A 26,500-nucleotide genomic window follows, 5' to 3' on the forward strand; every position below is an offset into this window, starting at 1 on the left:
CACATCTCTATAGGAGCGTGTGAATGCATCAAGAAGATGGTTGGGGGCTTCCTTGGTGGCGCAGTGGTTGAGAGTCCGCCTGCCGATGCAGGGGACACGGGTTCGTGCCCCGGTCCGGGAAGATCCCACATGCCATGGAGTGGCTGGGCCCATGAGCCATGGCCGCTGAGCCTGCGCGTCCGGAGCCTGTGCTCCGCAACGGGAGAGGCCACAACAGTGACAGGCCCGCGTACCACACACACACAAAAAAGATGGTTGGCTTAATCAGTGTGAAGGGAGAAATAACTCCTCAAAAATATGAATAAAACTACTGTATTGCTTCTAACTGGTAAATGCTACTTTCATTTTCTTTTCTCTGCTTTCATCATTCAAATTCATTCCTTCTTGAATGTAGTTTTAGGTTTATTAGTTTACATCATCATCACTTGATTCCTGTCTTCTTTATACTCTATTCTTTCTTATTTTTTAAAAGCTGTTCCTATTTCTTATTTCTTTAGCTATTTGTTACTGTCTTGACTTTTCAACCCACATACCTTAAAGCAAGTGATCCTCCAACTGGTTTGGAGTTTTATCCCACATGTTTCTGAAGGATACTGGCTAATGCTTAGTGATCCAGAGCAAGTTAGCAACCTCTTTACACCTAGAGGGTTAGCAATGCTCACAGGTGCCACTGGTTATTACTGGAAGGCCTAAGGCAAAGGCAGAGGAGAAGAAAAAAAAGGAGAATAAAGGGAGTGGGGAGAAAGGAACGGGAGTAAAGGGGAGTAAAGGAAGAAGGGGTGGAGAGAAGAAGGTATACAAAGTAGAGAGGTAGAGAGCCACAACAAGAGCCTCAAGGATATTCTTTACCAAAACACTGCCTGGGGTTGGTATTATAACACAGAAAAGACTAAGACCATGCCTTTTTGTTCACTGATGACTTCTGCTGCCTTAATTATGATGTTGATCATAATTAACCAGTCATTCCTACTTTGAAATTTAACCATATCCATGATGGTTATCTGTTATGTGTTATGTCTTTGTTATACATTCCATATCTTAGAGAACTAGCAATGTTTCACAGGAAAGAAATAATGTGAATTAGCTGCATGGTGGATTATCTGTTGAACATTTTATACCGTGAGATGTCATTTTAAATGTTTGTGTGTGTGTGTGTGTGTGTTTGTTTGCGTATGTGTGTGAAATAACTAAAATCAGCACCACTCTAAGACAAAAGAATAAATATGATATACTAAATGATAACTTTATATATAAATTTCTTTGACAGATTCTACAGTTGCAGAAAGGATCTTTCCTGGTTCACTGGGCTAACTAGAAAAGCCAAAAGCAATAGTTTCTTTTTATTGAGCTGCTGCTACCTCATCTAAAAATCACAGAACAATTTTCTGTTTCAGAATAATTCTGCCTAATATAACTTATTTTCTCACTTTCTCTTATTTTATACATTACCAAGAATATAAAAAATAGACTTTCTTGTCCTTTTGGTGTTTCATCTGCTGTAGTTGTTTGTTCTACTCTGGAAGTAAGAATTCATCATTTCATAGCAATCCAATATGGCTACCAATTATAAGTTCAAACAGAATTTACATTTTAGAGGTAATAAGAAACAAGAGCCAGTGAGGCTATCAGAAGACTAAAATAATTTTCTTTCTGGATAATATTCATTATAATAAACACTATAGAAGAAATGAATTTGGAAGACAAAACATAGGAGGCATTGGGGATTTGTTATTTATATTTTCAAAAATACTCTAATTTGTGAGATAGAGCTGAATGAGGTGCATTTAAGACAGTTTCCTGAGAAAGCATACATTAGTAGGAATTAATCTCTCCACCATTTTATTAGAATAACAGTTTAGATAAATGTTATCCTTTTTTCAGAGATGGTTTAAGAAAATGTGATAATAACAAAAAAGTAATAATAATATAATAGGTACTATTATTAAACATTAAAAAAAACTATTGAGTGCTTTTTTGTGTGTGTGTGTTTGCCATATACTTTAAGGCCTTCTACAGTCTCACTTAATTCTCACAATAAACTGTTGGGATAAATACTGTTATAATTATCACCATTTTATAGATGAGAAAACCAAGGCTAAAAAAATTTAAGTGATTTGCTCAAAGTTACATAGATGGAACTGGTGCTAGAACCCAGATCACTCTTACTTTGTTATCACTCAAAGTCCATAATCTTAACCATTTGTTCTACTGTCTCCAACAGAGAAAGATACTGCTAAGAGATGGCAATAGAACACGGAGGAGGTCAATGAATATATTTAATTACAAGAAAGAGGAAATTATTTTAGTAGCTAGAGTAAAAAAATATCCAAAACCAAAAAATCAAGTAAGGGACTACATAAATGACCATTAAAAAGGAATTGGCCGTCTTAACAGTTCTGATAAACTGGGAAATGTTTTTAGACATTTCTTCAATGATACCAGCCTTGAGTTAATAACCAATAATAGTTTCTAAGCAATTCAGTTGCATTTTCATTTTGGGTTCTTTCGTAGATTGGACTTTAGGCAGGCAAATGCTATTTAGTATTTGCTTTTGAGCTTTATGCAATCCCAGGCAACTCTAAAGGCATGAGCTGCTGGTACCATCTGGGGCTTCAGAGCCTTGAAATATGGAATCATCTAGGGAATTAGAGGTTTCCCTCATGCTTGCTTTCTATGAAGCCCTTGTTGATGTTTGAGTTTAAAGCAGGAGAAAAAACTTCCCCACTTTATCCCTGTGTTGGGAGTTTGCTCTTCTTTCTTGGACCATATAGATGTTTTCAACTAGAAAACATTTGGACTTCCAGACCAAGACTGTCTGCCATCTGGTATGTGTAGAGGCCGAAAGAATAAATCATGATACAGTGTCTTTATCAACCTCTACATATTTATTTGTAAGTAAGAATTTTCAAGTAACTGTAGTACTGTCACTGAAAAGTTTTAATCAAGATTGTGCTGGAAAATATATAGGTGTAGGTTAACACTGTTATCTGTGAATAAAATTATTTTGACAGACAAGGGGGAAATAGATGTAATAGTCATTAGGTACCTGGGCTGAGCCAAAAATCTGAAAAAGTAAAAAAATTACAATGTGAGTATGTTGATACTCAAGAAAACCAAAATATTTACCTCGGACAGCATAGCCATCTTTTACTGATGCCGGGAACGGGGGTAGGTTGTCTTTTGCATATACATCTTGAGCAAGGACTCGCCCCATTCCATCTGTAAGAGAAAAGAAGGAAAATATGGATGTTAAGTGCAGTGGGTTAAACAGGTAGTCCTAAACAAGATGGACATATGTACTTGTCTGACAAGGCTTGTATAAGGGCTCAGTCAGATCTCCTGATTTCTATCCCAAGGAATAGGCGACAGAAGGAAGAGATGCATCCTAGTGTCTGACATGAAAGATTAAGATTCAGTCAATTAATAGCAATGCTTGCAGAGATTATCTGAATATGAGTAGCTACACAGTCATCAAAGATGTGTTCAAGTTGCTGTGTCATTAATCCTTTAACAATCCAAAGATGATTTTCTTTAAAAAGTAAATTCTTAAACAGTCATAGTCATTGACCCAGTAATTTCACTTCTAGAAATCTATCTTAAGAAAATGGATAAATCTTTCTGTACATGTTTATTTCAGAGTTGCTTACATTAGTGAGAAATGGAAAGAAATCAAAAGCTTAACAATACAGAAATTTAAACAATGATGTATCCTTATGATAAAATATTATACAGGCTAAAGTAATATTTATGAAAAATATTCACTGACCCAGGAAAATTCTTATGACATACATTTTAAAAACATGCAGAACTGTACATGTAATGTATAATCCTATGTTAAGATATATGTATATAGAGCAATAGGAAAAGATGGGAAAGGCATACATGAAAATATAAAGTATTTGTTTACTGCAGTATGTTAGAATTATGTATGATTTTATATCCTTTGCTATAATTTTCTGAAAATTTCCAAGTTTTCTACAATGAGCACATGTAATTTTTAGAGCTTTTTATCCTTTAGGAGAGAAAAGTAAAGAAAAGAAAGGAGCTTCCTTATCATTCTATTTAACTTTAGCGAAAATTTTGGCTTTATTAACCTAAAAAAATTAGTGACTATAAGAGCACCAGTGACCTATTGTGTGAAGTGACTATTCAAACCACTATTCATCCACTCTGGATGACAATCACATTTGGTTACAGCTCAGGAGTTTGATTTAGTGCCAAAAAGAATAAAAGTTTCAAGAGTCATGACCAATTCCTTAAATCCTCTAGTCAGAATCTGTCCTTATTATTATTACTATTGTTATTATTTTAAAGAAGTAACAGAATAATTAATAGGTGATAGAGAAGGAAGAATAGGAGGAGGAAAAAAAATCAAGCTTCTCTCCAAAGACTATAAGTAATATAGAACTTGATTTACATAAGATGTTTGTATAGATGTAGAAAATTCCATTGTTTCCAGAGCTGGATGAGTCTTTTTTTGTTTGTTTCTTTTTTGTTTTTAGCTTTGTCCTTCTTAGCCACCTAGAGCTTCTGGTTTCCAGATTCCAGGACAAAGAAGTAAGGACAGACAGATTTTAAATTTTGTACTCTGATCCACAGTGATAGTGATATTGACTCTTTCTTTTTAAAGAAAGTGACACCTGAATTGTAAGGGAGAACTTCTTAGCAGATTCTAGCTGTAGGTACTCCCAGGAGATTGAAGCTATTCTGTAGCTATGGACCATACTTTGTAAGACCAGGGAAGTGGTAGCACCAGAGGGTCTGGTTTGTATTCATATATACAACATTAACTCCCAAATGAATCTGAAGCTATAAGGTAGTCTCTGGTAGTGAGCCCCACGGCATCTGCCCAGGGTACAATAAACTACCTGGGGTAGCTCCTTATCTGAAACTATTCTGGTCTGGTGTGGTGAATGAAAATATAAGTGCTGTGCCAGTTCAGATCCTAAGAGAATAATTTTCTGGGATTTGGAATAGCTCAGTAACAGTGGTTAATAATCAAATATAGTACCAGGGCTGAGTTTTTCTGGCAGCTGGTCCAGTTAATCTAGTAAATGTTTATATAGCATTTTATAAATTACTAAGTAATATCATATACATATATAATCTCATTTAATCCTTAAAAAATCTAGTAAAGCATTATTATATTCATTTTACAGATGAAAAAAGAGAAAAAATTTAAACAGGGTAAGTAACTTATCCAAGGTCATATATTTCACAGGTGGCTAAGGTAGGATTGAAATTTAGATCTTAGAGCGTCAATCATTACTACAATGGCAATAGCTACATACTCTCCAAGTCCTGCTCTTCCTTTGTTCCCCTGACATTTAAAAAAGCTACAAGGTGATTCCTCAAAAAATTAAACATAGAATTACCATATAATCCAGCAATTCCACTTCTAGGTATATATTCAAAAGAATTAACAGCAGAGACTTGAACAGATATTTGTGCACTATTTTTTTTTTTTTCTTTTGGTACGGGGGCCTCTCACTGCTGTGGGCTCTCCCGTTGCGGAGCCCAGGCTCCGGACGCGCAGGCTCAGCGGCCATGGCTCACGGGCGCAGCCGCTCCGCGGCATGTGGGATCCTCCCGGACCGGGGCACGAACCCGTGTCCCTTGCATTGGCAAGCGGACTCTCAACCACTGCGCCCCAGGGAAGCCCTGTGCACTATTTTTATAGCAGCATTTTTCACAATACAGTAGTCAAAAAGTGGAAGTAACCCAAGTGTCTAATGACAGATGAATGGATAAACAAAATGTAGTATATACATATAAGAATATTATTCAGCCTTAAAAAGGAAGGAAATTCTGACATATGCCATAATATGGATGAAACTTGAAGACATTATAAAATAAGTGAAAATAAGTGAAATAAGCCAGTCACAAAAGGACAAATATTGTATGATTCCACTTATATGAGGTAATCAGAATATTCAAAATCAAAATCATAGTATCAAAAAGTAGAATGGTGGTTGCCATGGGCTGGGGAGAGGGAGGAATAGGAAGTTATTTTTTAATGAGTATGGAGTTTCAGTGTGGGGAGATGAAAAAGTTTTGGAGATGGATGGTAATGATAGCTGCAGAATAATGTAAATGTATTTAATGTCACTGAACTGTACAGTTAAACACAATTAAGATGGTAAATCTTATTTTATGTATGTGCTACCACCACCACAAAAAACTACAAAGAACTGATGGCATCAACAGCTAGCACATGTTATTTTTCCTTCCTAAGTCCTTGCCAGTAGCCCAAGAGAACTGATACATGCTCATCATGGCTCTTTTTATTCCTGTATTCCAGAAAGAAAGAGGCTGAACACTTAGTATGCTAAGTTTGAAAGGCTGTTGATACTGACAGTTGTAGATATCGTAGTGGCTTAACATAAGTTAACTGAATTCTCATTGACAGCCAATTTAGAGAAAAGAGTATCAGCTGACTTGATTTCTCCCTTTAATGCCTGAGTTACGCATATATCTTACTGTGCAATTCCACTCTGGAGGGTTCCTAAGGTATAGAGTCTACTCAATCATAATTTGACAAAATTAGATTCTGGAAACTAAAGTAAAAACTCTGTTCTGTAAGTTTCCAATAATAATTGACCCCCTACCCCCATGCTACCATACACATAAACACTAAGAAATAGCCCTCAAATCTGAGGAGGCTCAAATAATAACTCTGGAATGAGAAGATGTACATATGACAAGAATAAATGAGTTTATTTAATTATTTATTGAAGTATAGTTGCTTTAAATGTTCTATAAGTTACAGGTGTACAATATAGTGGTTTGCAATTTTTACAGGTTATACTCTCTTTATAGTTATTACAAAATATTGGCTATATTCTCCATGTTGTATAATATATGATTGTAGCTTATTTTATACCTAATAATTTGTACCTCTTACTTCCCTACCCCTAACTTGCCCCTTCCTTCTTTCCTCCCCACCCTGGTAACCTCTAGCTTGTTCTCTACATCTGTGAGTCTGCTTTTTTATTATATTCACTAATTTGTTGTATTTCTTAGATTCTGCATATAAGTGATATCATACAGTATTTGTCTTTCTCTAACTTACTTCACTTAGCATAATGCCCTCCAAGTCTATTCATGTTGCTGCAAATGGCAAAATTTCATTCTTTTTTATGGCTAAGTAGTGGTCCAGTGTGTGTGTGTGTGTGTGTGTGTGTGTGTGTGTGTGTGTGTGTGTGTGTGTGTAACATCTTCTTTATCTGTTCATCCCCTGATGGACAGTTAGGCTGCTTCCATATCGTGGCAATCATGTATAATGCTGCCATGAACACTGGGGTGCATGTATCTTTTCGAATTAGTGTTTTTGCTTTTTTGGATATATACCCAGGAGTGAAATTGCTGGGGCATATGGTAGTTCTGTTTTTAGTTTTTTGAGAAACTTCCATCCTATTTTCCACAGAGGCTGTACCAATTTACATTCCCACCAACAGTGTATGAGGAGGTTCCCTTTTCTTTACATCCTTTAAGTGAGTTATTTAAATGCTACAATCCACCCAAGCTTCATTAGGCTACAAAATAATATACAGATCCTATTTTAAGAATTCTGTAGTGGTAGCATAAGACTTGCCTAGAGTAATCTGAAAAATGTTTATACTGAGATTGAGCTTTATTTCTGACAAGTGTCCAGTTTCTGATACAAAGAATGATTTGCCACATCTTAAACATGCTGGGCTTTTTCTTATTTTATGCCATTGCAAATAATGTTGCCTTGGACAGGAACACTTTTTTTCCTTCTTCTTTTCTCCCCCTAGTGAATCTTAGGCAACCTTTAAGTTTCAGCTCAGATGTCATGTCTTTGGTCTTCTGTCTCTAAACAGGAAGAGTTTGTTCATTGACCAATTTATTTATCCATTCATCAAACACTGGGAACCTACTATATGCTAGACACTGGGGACAAAAATACTAGTAAGACCTGGCTGATTTCCTCAAGGAATTCACATGTAACAGTGCATGTGAGAGAGGGGGATATGGAAAAATAAAAATATGATTACAAGATAGTATGATATGGGCAGTGACAGATATATGATCAGGGCAATATTGGAAGCATACAGAAAAAAACACCTAACCATCAATTTGTGGAACATCAAGAAAATCTTCCTAGATGAGGTATCTATGCTGAGTTTTACAGTTTGAAGTAAGAACCAAGTAGGAGAAAGGAGGGGGCATTTTAGACAATAGAAGCAGGATCGAGGGAGTTTAACCTTAATCTTATGAAAATGGGAATCCAATGTAGGATTTTTAAGCAGAGTAATGACTTCAAGTTAACCTCCCAGCAGTGTTTAAGTCTCTTCAGAGATAATGGAACTTTTTATGAACTTGCCTAGTGACAAGATACAGAATGGTTTGGAGGGATTGTACTTAGTCTTCATATTCTTAAAACACTTGTATCCATCTGTTATGGTACACTTTCCACATTACATTACAGCTGTTTGTGAAACTATCTTGACTTCTCCATCAGGTTGTGAATTCCTTGTTTTACAGCATATCTAACCCATCATTGTATCCCAAGTACCAAGCACAGTGCTTGATACTTAAAAGGCACCCAGTAAATGTTTGTTGAATGACTGAGTCAATGATTGAGTACATTAATGATTAGAACTAAGGAGGGAATATGTCAGGTAAATAGAGAAAAAGGTCATATCAATCAAATACAACCAACTTCATCCAGAGAATACATAAAATGGAGAAGGACATCTTGCTAACTTCTACTCTCATTATTTTCCACTTAGACTCCTCTAAGCAAGTCATTTTTTGTGTGTGTGTGTGTAATGGATGCTCACCTCCATGCTTACAGTCATGACTTGGAAGGAAGGCTATAATCTTCCTTTTTGTTATCAATAAAGGTCTATCACCTATTTCAAGACCCCATTTAAGACAGTAGGTTCTCCTTGATTATTGCCCCTCTGAATACTACTCTTGTATATTCAGTTAGTAATATATCAGCAAGTATTTGCAAAATTGTGTGTAAGAGTTCTCAAGGTGGTGAGTGTGAGAAAAGTATGTGTTTGGTTTCTTAAGTTTCTGAAGAAAGAGAACTGTATTTTTCATTTATGGCTAATCAAAGCAACAAATACAGGTTATATTTAAAATGACTTTTAGCAGCCTAGACTTCCAGAGGAGTCTCTGCTATTATTTAAATTCAGTTCTTCTTAAAAGGCAAGGACAAATCCAAGAGAAATGAAAACATATGTCCATGCAAAAACCTGTACACAAATACTAATGCAGCATTATTCAGTAATAGTCAAAAGATGGAAACAATCCAACAGTCCATCAATTGATGAATGGATAAATAAAACATGGTATATACATAAAATGAAATATTACTTGGCCATAAAAAGGAGTGAGGTATTAATGGGAACTATAAAACATTGCTGAAAGAAATTATAAAGAAGATACAAATAAATGGAAAGACATCCTTTGTTCATGGATTGAAAGACATAATATTCTTAGTGCCCATGCCATCCAAAGCCACCTATGGATTCAACGTAATCTCAATAAAAATGCAAATGGCATTTTTTGCAGAAACAGAAAAATTCATCCTAAAATTCATATGGAATCTCAAGAGACCCTGAGCAGCCAAAATGATTATAAAGAAAGCAAAGTTGTAAGACTCACACTTCCTGATTTTATAACATATTACAAAGCTATAGTAAGAAAAACAGAGTGGCACTAGCATAAAGACAGACAAATAGACCAATGGTTTGATAGTTAATTTTATGTGTCATCTTCACTGGCCATGAGATACCTAGATTAAACATTATTTCTGGGTGTGTCTGTGAGAGTTTTTCCAGATGAGATTAGTATTTGAATTGGTGGAATCAATAAAGTATATCACCCTCCCTATTGTGGGTAGCATCATTCTATCCACTGGGCATCTGAATAGAACAAAAAGGTGGAGGAAAAAAATCGTCCCTTTTGCTTTCTGCCTGCCTGTTTGACCTGGGACGTTGGTCTTCTCTTGCCCTTGGATGGGCTTTATATCAACTCCCTTGGTTTGCAGCCTTTTGGACTTGGACTGGAATTATAACACCACCAGCTTTCCTGGGTCGCCAGCTTGCAGATGGCAAATCATGGTACTTCTCAGCCTCCATAATCATGTGAGTCAATTTCTCATAATAAATCTCTTCCTATATATATTCTGTTGGTTCTGTTTCTCTGGAGAACTCTGTCTAATACAAACAGAATAGAATAGAGCCCAGAAATAAACACTCACGTATATGGTCAAATGACCTTTGACAAGGATATCAAGACCACTCAGTGGGGAAAAGATAACCTTTTCAAAAAATAATGTTGGGAAAACTGGATAGCCACATTTGAAAGAATGAAGCTGGACTCTTTTATCTTCCACCATATACAAAACTTAACTCAAAAAAGATTAAAGACCTAAATGTAAAACCAACAACTATAAAACTCTTAGAAGAAAACATTGAGGAAAGGCTTCATGACTTTGGATTTGGCAATGATTTCCTGACTATGACAACAAAAGCACAGGCATCTAAAGCAAAAATAGACACAGGGGACAACATCAAACTTAAAAACCCTTGTGCATCAAAGGATACTATCAACAGAGTGAAAAGGCAAACTTCAAAATGGGAGAAATATCTGCAAATCATATATCTGATAAGGGGTTAATCTCTCCTGAATACATAAAGAAATCCTACAACTCAAAAACAAACAGATCTAATAACCTGATTAAAAATGGGAAAGGCACCAGGAATAGGAGCCCCCAGAGCACTTGGCTTTGAAGGCCAGTGGGGCTTGATTGCAGGAGCTCCACAGGATTGGGAGAAATAGAGACTTCACTCTTTTTTTTAAAAAATACACCTTTACTGGAGTATAATTGTTTCGTTGTGTTAGAGAGACTTCACTCTTAAAGGGCACACACAAAATCTCACACACACCAGGACTAAAGGCAAAAGCAGTAATTTGATAGGAGCCTGAGCCAGACGTACCTGCTGGTCTTGGAATGTATCCTGGGGAGGCAAGTGGTGGCTATAGCCCACCCTGGGGACAGAGACACTGGTGAAGGACTATCGGGGAGGATTCATCTGTGTGAGCTCTCCTGGTGGCTGACATTTTGCAACCAAGACCTGGCCCACCAACAGCATGTAGGCTCCAGTGCTGGGATGCCTCAGGCCAAACAACAAACTGGATAGGGACACAGCTGCACCCATCAGCAGACAGGCTGCCTAAAGACTTCCTGAGCCCACAGCCACCTCTAGACACGTCCCTAAGCATGGCTCTGCACCCCAGAAGACCAAGACCCAGCTCCACCCACCAGGGGGCAGGCACCAACTCTTCCTGCCAGGAAGACTGCACAAGCCTCTAGACCATCCTCATCTACCAGGGGACAGACACCGGAGGCAAGAAAACTACAGTCCTGCAGCCTGCAGATCGAGTCCATGAACAAAGGCCAGATACTGACCAGCTGGCCCCTGGCCCTTGGCTGACAAGAAGGGAGTGCACTGCTGGGACACACAGGACATCTCCTACAGAGGGCCACTTCTCAAAGGTCAAGAAATGTAACCAATCTACCACATACATAAAAATACAAATAGCATGAAGCAACAGGGAAGATGTTTCAGACAAAGGAACAAGATAAAACCCCAGAAGAAGAACTAAGAGATGTGGAGATAGTCAATCTACCCAGAAAGTGTTCATGGTAATCATCGTAAAGATGATCAAAGAAGAGTTAACACCCATCCTTCTGAAGCTATTCCAAAAAATTGCAGAGGAAGGAAGACTTCTGAACTCATTCTATGAGGCCACCATCACCTTGATACCAAAACCACATAAAGATATCACAAAAAAAGAAAATTACAGGCCAATATCACTGATGCACATAGATGCAGAAATCCTCAAGAAAATACTAGCAAACTGACTCCAACAATACATTAAAAGGATCATACACCATGATCAAGTGGGATTTATCCCAGGGATGCAAGGATTTTTCAATATCTGCAAATCAATCAATGTGATACACCACATTAACAAAGTGAAGAATAAAAACCATATGATTATCTCAACAGATGCAGAAAAAAGCTTTTGATAAAATTCACCATCCATTTATGATAAAAAACTCTCCAGAAGTGGGCACAGAGGGAACATACCTCAACATAATAAAGGCCATCTATGAGAAACCGACAGCTAACATCACACTCAATGGTGAAAAGCTGAAAGCATTTCCTCTAAGATCAGGAACAAGACAAGGATGACCACTCTGGCCACTTTTATTCAACATAGTTTTGGAAGTCCTAGCCACAGCAATCAGAGAGAAAAAAAGAGATAAAAGGAATCCAAACTGGGAAAGAAGTAAAACTGTCATTGTTTGCAGATGACATGATGCTACACATAGAAAATCCTAAAGATGCTACCTGAAAACTACTAGAGCTCATCAACGAATTCAGTATAGTTGCTGGATATAAAATTAATATACAGAAATCTGTTGCATGTCTATACACTTAACAATGAAAGATCAGAAAGAGAAATTAAGGAAACCATCACATCAAAAAGAATAAAATACCAAGGAATAACCTACCTAAGGAGGCAAGAGACTGTACTCTGAAAACTATAAGACGCTGATGAAAGAAAGTGAAGATGACACAAACAGATGGAAAGATATATCGTACTCTTGGATTGGAAGAATCAATATTGTTAAAATTATCATACGACTCGAGCATGGACTTGAGGATATGGGGAGGGGGAGGGGTGGGCTGCGACGAAGTGGGGGAGTGGCAGGGACATATATACACTATCAAATGTAAATTAGATAGCTGGTGGGAAGCTGCTGCATAGCACAGGGAGATCACCTCTGTGCTGTGTGACTGCCTGGGGGGGTGGGATAGGGAGGGTGGGAGAGAGGGTGATGCAAGAGGGAGGAGATGTGGGAGCATGTGTGTATGTATAACTGATTTAGTTTGTTGTAGAGGGAAAACTAACACACTATTGTAAAACAATTATACTCCAATAAAGATGTTAAAAAAAAAAAAAATTATCATACTACCCAAGGCAATCTATGGATTCAATGCAATCCCTATCAAATTACCAATGGCATTTTTCACATAGCTAGAACAAAAAATTGAAAAATTTATATGGAAACACAAAAGACCCCAAATAGCCAAAAGCCCTTCAGAAAGGAGAACAGAGCTGAAGGAATCAAGATCCTTGACTTCAGACTATACCACAAAGCTACAGTAATCAAAGCAGTATGGTACTGGCACAAAAAATAGACTTATAGATAAATGGAACAGGATAGAAAGCCCAGAAATAAACCCACACACTTATGGTCTATTAATCTACCACAAAGGAGGAAAGAATATACAATGGAGAAAAGATGGTCTCTTTAATAAGTGGTGCTGGGAAACCACTTGTAACAGAATGAAATTAGAACATTCTCTAACATCGTATACAAAAATAAACTCAAAATGGATTAAAGACCTAAATGTAAGATCAGATACTATAAAACTCCTAGAGGAAAACACAGGCAGAACACTGTTTGACACAAATCACAACAATATTTTTTTGGATCCGTCTTCTAGAGTAATGGAAATAAAAAGAAAAATAAACAAATGGGAGCTAATTAAACTTAAAAGCTTTTGCACAGCAAAGGAAAACATAAACAAAACAAAAAGACAAGCCATGGACTGGGAGAAAATATTTGCAAATGATGCTACTGACAAGGGATTAATTTCTAAAATATACAAACAGCTCATACAGCTTAATATAAAAAAAAACCAAACTGAACAACTCGATCAAAGAATGGGAAGAAGACCTAAACAGACATTGCTTCACAAAAGACATACAGATGGCCAACAGGCACATGAAAAGATTCTCAATATCACTAATTTTTAGAGAAATACAAATCAAAACTACAATGAAGTATCATCACCAGTCAGAATGGCCACCATTAAAAAGTCTACAAATAATAAATGCTGGAGAGGGTGTGGAGAAAAAGGAACCCAATTACACTGTTGGTTGGAATGTAAATTGGTGCAGCCACTGTGGAGAAGAGTATGCAGGTTCTTTAAAAAACTAAAAATAAGAGTTACCATATGATCCTGCAATCCCATTCCCAGGCATATAGCCAGAGAAAACTCTTATTTGAAAAGATACATGCACCCCAATATTCATAGAAGCACTATTTATAATAGCCAAGACATGGAAGCAACCTAAACGTCCATCAACAGATGAGCGGATAAAGAAGTGGTGTATATACACAATGGAATATTACTCAGCCTTAAAAAAGAATGAAATGCTGGCATTTGCAGTAACATGGATGGACCTAGAGATTATCACATTAACTGAAGTAAGTCATTCAGAGAAAGACAAATATCATATGATATCACTTATATGTGGACTCTAAAAAAATGATACAAATAAACTTATTTACAAAACCACAATAGACTCACATAGAAAACAAATTTATGGTTACCAAAGGGGATAGCAGGTCGGGGGAGAGATAAATTAGGAGTTTGGGATTAATGTATACACACTCCTACACATAAAACAGGTAAACAACAAGGACCTACTATATAGCAAAGGGAACTATACTCAATATCTTTTAATAACCTATAATGGAAAAGAATCTATAAAAGAATATACACACACATATCTGAATATATATATATACACACACACACAAACATATATTTATCTGAATCACTTTGCTGTGTACTTGAAACTAACAGAACATTACAAATTAACTAAAATTTAAAAAAATTTTTTAAATAGGAAAGGACTTGAATAGACATTTCTCCAAAGATGTATGAATAGCTAATAAACATATGAAAAGATGCTCAACATCGCTAATTATCAGGAAAATGCAAATCAAAATCACAATGAGATATCACCCCACACCCATAAATTGGCTACTATCAAAAAATCAGAAAATAAAAAGTGTTGATGAGAATGTAGAAAAAGTGGAATCCTTATGTAATATTGGTAGGATTGTAGAATAGTGCAACCAGCATGGAAAACAGAAGAAGTTTCCTCAGAAAATTAAAAACAGACCTACCATATGATCCATCAATCTCACTTCTGAGTATATATCACAAAGAATTGAAAGCAGGATCTTGAAGAGATATTTGTACACCCATGTTCATATAGTACAGCTATTCATAATAGTCAAGAGTTGGAAGCATCCCAAATGTCCATCAACAGATGAATGGATTAACAAATGTGGTGTATATATCTAAATACTGTCACATGGCACAACATGAACAGACCTTGAGGACATTATACTAAGTGAAATAAGCTAGCCACAAAAAGACAAATACTGCATGATTGCACTTATATAACATATCTAAGTAGTCAAATTATTAGAAATAATAAGTAGAGTCGTGGTTACCAGGGGCTGGGATGAGGAGGAAAAAGGGAGTTGTTGTTTAATGGGTAAAGAGTTTCAGGTATCCAGTATGAAAAAATTTTGGAGATATGTTTCACAACAATGTGAATGTACTTAATGCCACTGAACTATAATGGCTAAGATGATAAATTTTATATTATATGTCTTTTTTACTATGGTAATATTTAAAAGAGGAATGAGGTACTGATACATGTTACAACATGGATGAACTTTGAAAATGTTATTCTAGGTAGAAAAAGCCCGTAATAAAAGACCACATATTATATGATCCCTTTATGTGAAATGTCCATAATAGGTAAATCCATACAGATAAAAAGTAGGCTAATGGTTGCTTAAGGCTGAATGGTGGGCTGTGGGTATAGGAGGAGGATGATATCTAAAGGGGATGGGGATTCTTTTTGAGGTGAATATGTTCTAAAACTGACTGTGGTGATGGCTGTACATATCTGTGAATACTAAAAACTTCTGAACTGTATAATTTATGTGGGTGAATTATACTGTATATGAATTGTATTTCGGTAAAACTTATTTTTTAAAGGGAAAGAATAAGAGATTTTTAAAAAAAGAATATTTCTCTCATTTTAACATATAGCTATATATAGAAGAGTCAAGAAAAGTCATATTTGAAGCACACATATACCATCTGGTCTTTATAGATCTTTAAAATATCTTGGAAAGAAAAATAAAACATTTCATTTGCAAAGAAAGAACAGCTTCATGCTTAAGGTTATCAATATAAATCTAGTAATAGAAAATTGGCCAGATTTTTATTTTGTACTCACGCTAAATATAGGGATTTCTATCTTTAAGGTAAATTAGATCCCGACTGGATTAGTTCTGCTTTTGGAGTTGGTATCAAGTTAACCTACCAGCAGCACTTATGTCTCTTCAAAGAGAAAAACATGCATTACTTTAAGTTTTTTTCTAAAAGCCTAAAGCAAGGGAAAGGATTTGAAGAGAAACACACAATTGATTAGAAAATGGTAAGGGCTCCCAACTGGCAGCAAGTACTTGAGAACTGAAGGAATAAACGTCAGGTACACCTCTCTGCTACGGCAGCAACTATATCCATATATCTCAGTAGGATTCACGGATTAGGCAATGTATAGCTCTTCCAAGCAGTCATTACATTTCATTCAATGATTGACTTTGGAACTTAAATAGTATATAGCAGTGCTGTAAATTACTTTATCACATGGGGCAGTCTCTCTTGCATACATATAAATACTTAGATAGATGTTAAACCATCTCTTCTCTTTGCCCATAGGTGGAGCCCAAGTATTAGTGCTGAATAAACTTTGGGCACATGGTTTTAGAAAAGGAGCCAGGCAGCAGTAACTTCTCAACCAGATATTATGACTGTTTAGGCACTCATAAAGCCCCCTTGTGTGGGGGAGGTATTTTTATAGTTAGACAATTGAGTAAAATTAACTCACAGAGGAATTAGACATATAATGCTGGCCAAATTATTCCTATGTCACAACCAGGTAGACTAATCTTCCTATTTCATACCTCCTTCTATGCATATCGTTATATATTTTCATATATATTTTTTTCTTTTAAAATATATTATAAATATATCTTGCTTTGGGTCTGAGACAGGGAGAACTACCTCTGATGTGGTCAATATTCTAAAAAGGATACTTCACTGCTTTAAACTGAGTTAAGTAAACTTAAAGCTTCCTTGTCTAGAATTGCTTAAGTCTTTTGTGGGAATACAAAGAACTGAGGTCAGTGATGCTAAAGTCTTTGGTCATGAAATCTTAAAAAAAAGCCTAGCACTTATAAAATAATGCTCTTATGAAAGCAGAATCCTTTCTATTCAAAGATTATAGTTTTTCCATTGTTAAATGAACGATATTGGGGATTACAGGGAATTCTAGAATATTTTAATCTGCCTTTCAGTAGCTAGTACTGTACCAAGTGTGAATTTGTAATGTGTTCATGTTACACATTTTATAAGCAAAGATGAATCATAAATGGTAGTCTTGCAAATATTATCTTCTATTGGTATTCCTCTCCCAAGAAACCAAAGTAAGGTATTTATAATCAGTGGAGCACTTGCTCCTTAACGGCCTTGCTTGCAGATAGGAGCTGAAAATAGTAGATATGCTAAAGGGCAGACCAGAGACAACAGAAAATTCACCTGTAGTCAAAATAGATTAAAACAAACAAACAATACATTTTACACATCTAGGCACTTACTTTAGAAGAATAATTTTCATACTGATTTGAGACGCACTCTGCTATGATGGAATGAACAGTAGACTAGGAGTCAAGAATCCTAGGTTATAGTTGCTTTTAATCATAACAATTTGTCTGACTCTAAGAACATTATTATACCTCTTTGGTCCTAAATTCCTTTGTCTTTAAAGTAAGAGAGAGTACCTGATCTCCAAGTTATTTTCTTATTGTAATATTATAAGTATTTAATATATTATATTGTAACATTCCTTCACAGAGTTACCCTATATGTATGACCTTGAGAGCATCACTACCAGCACTTCTGTATACATGATTTGTTCTTAGTTTCCTGGGATTATTGTTGAACCTTCACAGACATATAAAAAGTAATTTTAGAGACCCTACAGTAGCAAACTGCCTCATAGATTCAGTGGTTCTGGATCTCTCTTCGGAAACATGGGCTTTCCTCTACAGGCTTTTGTAATTGTAGGTGTCAGAGTATTTGCAGAGGCAAAATATTTGGGATTTCAGAGAACTGTGAAGGCCTTTCAGTCCTCCTCACCCCTATGAAATTCAATAGTTAGAGGTGCATCTAGTTGAAATCAAAATGAACTATGAAGGTTTGCCCATTAAAATGCAAACATCTTTGGAAAAGATAACATTTAAAGTATAGTGAGAATGAGTTTCTAATCTTATTTCTGGGGAGAAATCGCTTATCTTGAGTAAGAGAATTACAGGCCATATTTGACTCAAAATTCAATTTATAGTGATTCACATTTAGATCACTCAGCTTTTCATACCCATGTTGTTTATTAGGGCATTTATAAGAGAGAGTGATCAAATATGTCAGTCATTTCTATTATAAAACAAATGAACATAGTGCTATTGGGACATGGAGGAAGGATACTTAACCCAGCTAGGGAAAGGGAGAAGTGGACACCAGAAATGTCTTCATGGAGGAGACCTTCTTAAGCTTAATCTTAAAAAACATGTACTGGCAAAATGGGGAGATGTTGGTCAAGGGGTACAAACTTTCATTTATAAGATGAATAAATTCTGGGTATCTAAAGTGCAGCATGGTGACTGTAGTTAATAATGCTGTATTGAAAAAAAAATAATGCTGTATTGTATACTTGAAATTTGCTAAAAGAGTAAATCTTAAGTATTCTCATCATACACACACATACACAGAGTAACTATAAAGTGATAGATATATTAATTAGCTTGATTATGGTACTTATTTCACAATGTATATGTATATTAAATCATCATACTGTATACCCTAAATATACACAATTTTAATTTATTAATTATGCCTCAATAAAGTCAGAAAAAAAGAATACATAGTGGCCAATTATAAAGGGCCTTATATGACATATCAAGGAGTTTGAATTTTATCTGGAGGTTATGAGGAATACTATTGAAGAGTTGTATGCAGGAATGTTAATATCAAATTTTGAACAGTTTACTTTGGTATGAAATTGGAAAATGGATGTAAAGATGCTAATTGGGGGAGGGAAGCCTTTACAATAATCCAGGAAGTTAATAATAAAGACCTAAATTAAAATCATAGCAGTGGGGATGGCAAACAAGGGACAGATTCAAGAGGACGTAGAGGAAATGAGTATTGTAGAAGTAAAGAAAATAAGTTTAATATTGGTCATGTTAAATTTACTAGCAGCAGGTATACATCTGTTGTAAGAGTTTGGAGCTCAGACAAGGTCTGGGCAAAGATACAGATTTAGAAATCACATAATAGTTGGTACTTGAAAAAATTGGCATGTATGAGGTTATCTGAGTGAATGTGTAAGATCTGAAAAGGGTCAGAGACAAACACTAAAGAAAGTTCATGTTCAAGGAATTGACAAAGGAAGGCAAGCTTACAAAACAGCCAATAAAGGAGAAAATGTATCACATTGTTTATCTGTCCCTCTCCTGTACTGCGCAGTGAGATGCATGGGGTGGGGTTTTATTTTATTCATCTTTGCATTATCTGGACTTAACATAGTACCTGGAATTTAGATTTTTAATAGATAATTGTTGAACAAATTGAATTATGTTTCTATATATGGTGTTGTTTTCTAAACAACTAATTAAAGTGCCTAGGAGGTTTAATTATAATGCTCTTTTGCATTACAAATCGAGTTTGATCCAACTCAAAGGTTGAATGCAAACCTAACTATTATTTTTCATCCTCATGCATGGAAACACTTGACAAGAAGTTAACCATCCATGAAGAATTTGCTTACTTATGAGTGACAACTGATTTGATGAACAAATGAAGGGGAAACAAGCACATGAAAGGAAAAGAGAATCCACCTGACAGTATTTTTTTTTTCTAGAGGAGAAATAGAAATGGCCATTTCCAGTTCTGTTTTTTCCTTAAAAGGACTGGAATTTCTGTCTAAATGTGACTTGGCATCACAGTGAGATTTTTCTAAGGACTGATGTTAAGAGAAACTACCCTGATATTACAAGAGGCCAGGGATGGTTAACTTATTTTTATAACATGTAAATTTTTTCAACTTAATTTTACATTCATATTTTCTGAAGATGTCTTAGTGTTGCTTGACATAAAAATATCTAAATATCTGTACTTAATAATAGAAAGAAACCTATTTCACTAAAATTGATTTATGAAATTATGTAGTTAATCCCTAACTCCCCACTCTAGTCAGTTTTCTTATCTTTATTTCCTTTAATGAGGAATAAAATAAAAACAAAAGGTTTAAACCTAATGATATACATATCTAAAAGAATGTAAGTCAAAGATGTAGGATAGGTGTAAGTTATGTAAAAATAATTTTTGTCTAAGTCGGGTCAGGGATCAAAGAGCTAGAATTTGGCATTTAATATTTCACTAGTTTTAGGCCTTTTAATTTTAACATAATTTGTTACTTTATCTACTATTCTCTTTTACATTTTAACATTGGAAGAAGAGCACTATTATGTAGTAAAAATAAGAATGTTAAGTCTTTTTTTTTTTTTTTCTTTTTTGGCCGTGCCACGCAGCTCGCAGGATATTAGCTCCTAGAACAGGGATTGAAGCCTGGCCACTGCCATGAAAGCCCCAAGCCCTAACCACTGGACTGCAAGGGAATTCCCAAGAATGTTAAGTCTTGAGCCTTAATCCTATTCCTTTTCTGCTGTTCTATCTGAGTTTGAGTTTTCTTGTAGAAAAATTATGGTGTCTGTATAGATGCTCTCTAATGTTCTTTGAAATTTGAATATTTTATGATCTGTGAATAAAGTCCTTTATTTGTAAAAGCAATCCTTTTGTATTGTTTTTATCTGTATAACAAAAACAATTAAGAAACTACATTTTATTCAGACTGCACCTGAACTGAATTTTTAGAAAGGGAAGTAGTTGATTAATAACTGAAAACACTGGGGAAAACTACCCTTCCATTTTCTTTCCACAAGCTGGTCTCAATGTACTACTAAACTAAGAGCAGAAAATGAGAAGATACATGAAGCAGAAAAACTGAAATCAGACTGGTTGCTCAGTGATCCATAGATAAATTAATGTAGTATTTACATTTTACATTTAAAAACATGATTTCCACAAATGGAAATAATTACGAGACATATTAGTTATCTTCCATTTCTGTCAGAAAGGACATAAGGCAGACTCACAGTCAACTGTTTTTCTCACTCAGTGCTGACAGCCCTTTCTTTAGAGTACTGGTATTTTGATGAACAGGAGACTGTTGACTTTTTCCTTTTTTTCTTTATGTAAAGGAAGCTTTATGGGTATTTTACTCTGTATACCATTAAGATTGATCTTAGAGTTGAGTAGAAATAAGAAGCAAAAAGGAAGATGATAATAATAGCAGTAATGATTAATAACATTTCTCTTTCAGGAAAACTGTGTATTAGTGTTAGATGAATCTTATTTGGAAAAAAATGAAAATAAAAGGCAATGGGCAAATATAACAGTACCTCGGTAGTTGATGATTTCTGTCCCAAGCACCGGAGTCATCTCCAGGACTGTGATAAAGGCTTTGTCCATAGATGTTAGAGGAAAAGGAGACATGCGGTGTCTTCTAGCCACCTTGGTGATATCGACAGCACTGTGACCTAAACAGGAAGATAATTAACTAAGAATATGATGCTGAAACACTGATTAAAAAGTGGGAAAGGCTTATAAATATCAACAATTCTCAATTTCATTTGTCTGGAAATGAAGATTACAAGGTGAGAAACTTTTTCCTGCTTCCAAAATATAGCCTGCTTTGGTGGAACACTAAATCAAGTTAGTAATGTTACATCATGTATCAAAAGTTGGTGAAATTTAATGATGATATTGGCTAATCCTTTTTGAGTGCTTAACTATGTGTCATGGCACTATTCTAATAAATCTTCACAACAACCTAAAGGGAGCCATCATTATTATCCTTTATTACAGATGAGGAAAAAGAGGTTTACATATCTTGGCCTAAATCGCAAAGCTAGAAACTGAAGAGCCAGGATTCAAACCTAGGTAGCCAGGCTTTAGAGTCCATGTCCTTAACAACTATACTGAAGTTTGAACACTTAATGAGCTAGTTAGTGAAATGAAATATCCAAACTTGAATTTATTCAGAATTTCACAGGAAATTTTCTTTCTTCTAAAAACATAGAAAAATATTATTATTTACTCACTCCCTATGTGACCTTATCTAGTCTTCTGGCATTAATACCACCCATACACTAAACCCCCTAATTTTATATCTCCAACCCCAACTTCTACCTTCACCTCTAGACATGTCATCCAAATAGCTGGTGGATAACAGCGTATATCTAGAAGCTTATAAATCATCAAATATGCACTTGAATGTGCAACAGGCAATTCAAACTTAACATGTTCAAAATCAAACTCTTGAATCCCCACCCTCCTAACCTACCTGCACGATGTCTTATTCTCTTGCAATTTCCATCTCAGTAAATAGAAACTCTACTCAGTTATTAATCCAAAACCTTGGTGACACCTTTGATTCTTCTATTTTTGTCAGAACCATATCTAAACTACCATTAAAATGTCTCTAGAATCTGATCATTTCTCACCATCTCTACAATTATTACAATAATTGGAACCATCATTTATTTCCTGGGAAATTGAAGTGTCCTAACTTGTCTCCTTCCTTCTGTCCTTGTCCCATTAGTTTATTCTCCACACAGTAGTTACAATGCTCCTTTTAAACTGTAAATTGAATTGTGCTAATAATCTCTGCTCACAACTCTCCATGACTTTTCATTTCACTCAGAGTAAAATCTTTGCTATGGCCCTCAAAGCACAACATATTATAGCCTACACTGTTCTCTTCTCCTATCATTTCACCCTTATGCAATGTGCTCTAGCCAAACTGGTTCCTTGCCTGAGAATGCCAAATACATCTCTCTTTAGGGTCTTCATACTTGCCATTTCCTCTACCTGGACCATTCTTCCCCAGATACTATGGTTCTATTCATCCCTCATTTCTTTCAGGTCTTTGCTAAAGTATCACCTAATCAGAGGCCTTTGTTAAACATCCTATATAGAATATTACCTACCATCACTCTCTATTCTCCTTACCCTACTTTACTTTTCTTCATGGAAAAAAAATATATATATACACATATATGTTGATATCTATATGCCTATAATATATACTTATACTTATTTGTTTATAACCTTCTTAGTAGAATGTAAGCTCCATGACAGCAGCAACTTTGTCTTTTTTTTTTTTTTTTTTTTTGTGGTACGCGGGGCTCTCACTGTTGTGGCCTCTCCTGTTGCGGAGCATAGGCTCTGGACGCACAGGCTCAGTGGCCATGGCTTACGGGCCCAGCCGCTCCGCGGCATGTGGGATCTTCCCGGACCGGGGCACGAACCCGTGTCCCCTGCATCAGCAGGCGGATTCTCAACCACTGCACCACCAGGGAAGCCCCAACTTTGTCTTTTTTATTCACTGTTGCCATCCCCAATACCTAGAACAGTATCTGGCACATATTAGGCAATAAAAAATAAATAGTTGTTGACTTAATAAATGAATCATTTAATAACAAAAAGAAACTTCTTAGAGCACAATAAACAACTTGGCCCATGCATAAACAACTTGGTCCAAAGGGTAAACATAAAAGGAGTAACTGCAAACACTGTTGCTTGGCTATTGTAACTGATATCCACGATTCCCTTCTTCCGTAGCCACCTTTCAGCTAAGACTGGCCATATGATATAGTTCTGGCCAGTGAGATGTAGGAAGAAGTCCCTGGGGCAGGCTTCCTGCTATAAATAAAAAGATAAAGAGATAAAGCTTTAAGAGGAGAGCATGGCTAGATACTGGGAGGTGCCGTAGCCACTTTTCAACCATGAGGATAGAAACCCACACATAAGTATTGGAAACATTAGAATAAAAAGAGGCAGAGTCTCTGATGACAATACCGAGCTGCTGTACAAGCCCTGGACTGCCTGCCTCCAGACTTTTGATATGTGAGACAAATAAGCTCCTATTTCTTTAATCCACTTTATAATGACTGTATATATCCCTCTGTAGTCTGTAAGTTCTTGGTCACTGCAATTTATTAAATTTAGTCTTCCTACCCAAACCCCAGCAGCTGCTTCAGACATATTCACTCAACTGACTTACAGGAACTGTCCCAAAGAGTTTTCATTCTAAGACAAATGACATTGTCATAGTAGTCAAAGAAAAAGACATACAATATGCTTATACTTACTTATCACCCATGCATAATCACAAAATTACAAAATTTTCAAAGCTTGAAGGACCTTTGAGATTATTTAGTGCTAAATATGAAAATTTTTTCTACTTTAAGGTGAACACTTAAAGAAGGATTATGTATGATTTATCATTTACCTATAATTGAAATGTAAATTTATTCATAACTCACTTTCACTATAGTCCCTGCCATGTCATTAAATATCAATAAATACATATTGTCACAACCAGTGCAACTGAAGAGAATGATAGATAGGTGTTTCTATAAACCCTTTTATTCCGGTTTATATATCTCAGATCTGATCTTTTCTAAGATATTCTTTACTTTCTTTATGGTGAAAATTGTGTGCAATCTTATAAAAGCTGTGCTTTTAAAATGTTTGGTTTCTGAGGAGAAAATTGCACTTTATTAGAAAGCAAGTTTGATTATCAGTGATACACACATCCATTCAACAAATATTTATTGAGTGCATTTTATGAGCCAGGCACAGTTACACACTTGGTATACACAGAATAAGATACACCCTGCCATGAAGAATGTTTCAGCTCAGCAGAAAGGAAAGACATGTAAGTGAATAAAAAAATAAGGGCAGGAGGACAGTAAACCACTGGATGGTTCTCTAACTATATTGATTTTTTTTAAAACTGGAAATTGCATATCAATTTCCACCAGCCTGGAAAAATCTTTCCTGTCTTTAAAATAATTTTGTACCTTGTTTATATCTTTCTTATGGCACCTACCACTTTCTATCTAATGTTATAGACATTTAAATATTTGCCTTACCTATGCTAGTCTATCATAAACTCCTTGAAGGCAGAACCTATATCTTATTAATCTGTGTATCCTTTGCTACTTTTAGAGCAATGCTTTCCTTATACTTATAGTAGGTACTGAATAAATACTTGAGGTATGAATGAATAGCAAATCCTTCAAACAAAGCTAAAGGTTGGGAAGGAAGATTCAAAGTGGCACCTCCTGTTCTGCCCTTTGCTTCTCTAGGTCCTTTCATATTTATAAACTCTCTGTCACAAAGTGACAGATAAATAATCCAGATTGCTAGATAAATAATCCAAACTTTGATGCTAATGGGTTAATATTGGTCCCTCACTAAACTATTTGCATGCTATCACAGGGGCTTTCTGGATATAAAAAAAATTAAGTGAAAGAAATGACTCAAAGGAGGAGTATTTTAATTCTCTGGCACATTAGCAGATGTGTGTGTGTGTGTGTGTGTGTGTGTGTGTATGTGTATGTGTGTGTTCTCAACAAGTGTTCACTGAGCACCTTCTATGTGCCAAGTGGCTTCTTCCCACTCAAGACCCACCCACGGTCACATAGCAGAAACAGTCAGCTACTTCACCAATAAAGAAGGGCTAACTTAGTTGTGTAAATATGAGAAAAACAGTATTGTTACCTTCTACACAGAAGAATAAAATGATATAGATAATAGCTGCTCTTTTTAAAAATTGAAGTATAATTTACAATGTTGTATTAGTTTCAAGTGTACAGCTAAGAATATATATATATTCTATTTCATATTCTTTTCCATTATAGGTTATTATGAGATACTGAGTATAGTTCCCTGTGATATACAGTAGGTCCTTGTTGTTTACCTATTTTATATTCAGTACTGTGTATATGTTAACCCCAAACTCCCAATTTATTCCCCCCTGACTACCCCTTTTGCTAACTATAAGTTTGTTTTCTATGTCTGTGAGTCTATTTCTGTTCTGTAAATAAGTTTATTTGTATAATATTTTTAGATTCCACAAATAAGTCATAACATATGATATTTGTTTTTGTCTGGCTTACTTCACTTAGTATAATCATCTCTTGGTCCCTCCATGTTGCTGCAAATGGCATTATTTCATTCTTTTTTATGGCTGAATAGTATTCCATTGTGTGTATATGTGTGTGTGTATACACACACACACACACACACACACACACACATATATATATATATATATATATATAACATCTTTATCCGTTCAGCTGTCGATGAACATTTAGGTTGCTTCCATGTCTTTGCTACTGTAAACAGTGCTGCAATGAACACTGGAGCACATGTATCTTTTTTTTTTTTTTTTGGCGGTAAGCGGGCCTCTCACTGTTGTGGCCTCTCCCGTTGCGGAGCACAGGCTCCAGACGCGCAGGCTCAGCGGCCATGGCTCACAGGCCTAGCCGCTCTGCGGCACGTGGGATCTTCCCGGACTGGGGCATGAA

The 26,500-nt window shown here is 35.8% G+C and overlaps 1 protein-coding gene across 13 annotated transcripts in view; it reads right to left on the reverse strand.

Moving 5' to 3' along the window:
• Window positions 1–26,500, reverse strand: part of GPHN (gephyrin) — a 640,157-nt gene that overhangs the window by 107,805 nt on the left and 505,852 nt on the right. For all 13 annotated transcript variants that reach the window (XM_059059572.2, XM_059059574.2, XM_059059562.2 and 10 more), the window contains 2 exons: window positions 21,518–21,655; window positions 3,127–3,219 (listed from right to left, as the gene is read on the reverse strand). In XM_059059572.2, the coding sequence (XP_058915555.1) occupies window positions 3,127–3,219; window positions 21,518–21,655 (231 nt within the window). The remainder of the gene's footprint in view (window positions 1–3,126; window positions 3,220–21,517; window positions 21,656–26,500) is intronic.

The sequence above is a fragment of the Kogia breviceps genome, chromosome 3 (genome assembly GCF_026419965.1).
Source record: "Kogia breviceps isolate mKogBre1 chromosome 3, mKogBre1 haplotype 1, whole genome shotgun sequence".
Taxonomy (NCBI): domain Eukaryota; kingdom Metazoa; phylum Chordata; class Mammalia; order Artiodactyla; family Physeteridae; genus Kogia; species Kogia breviceps.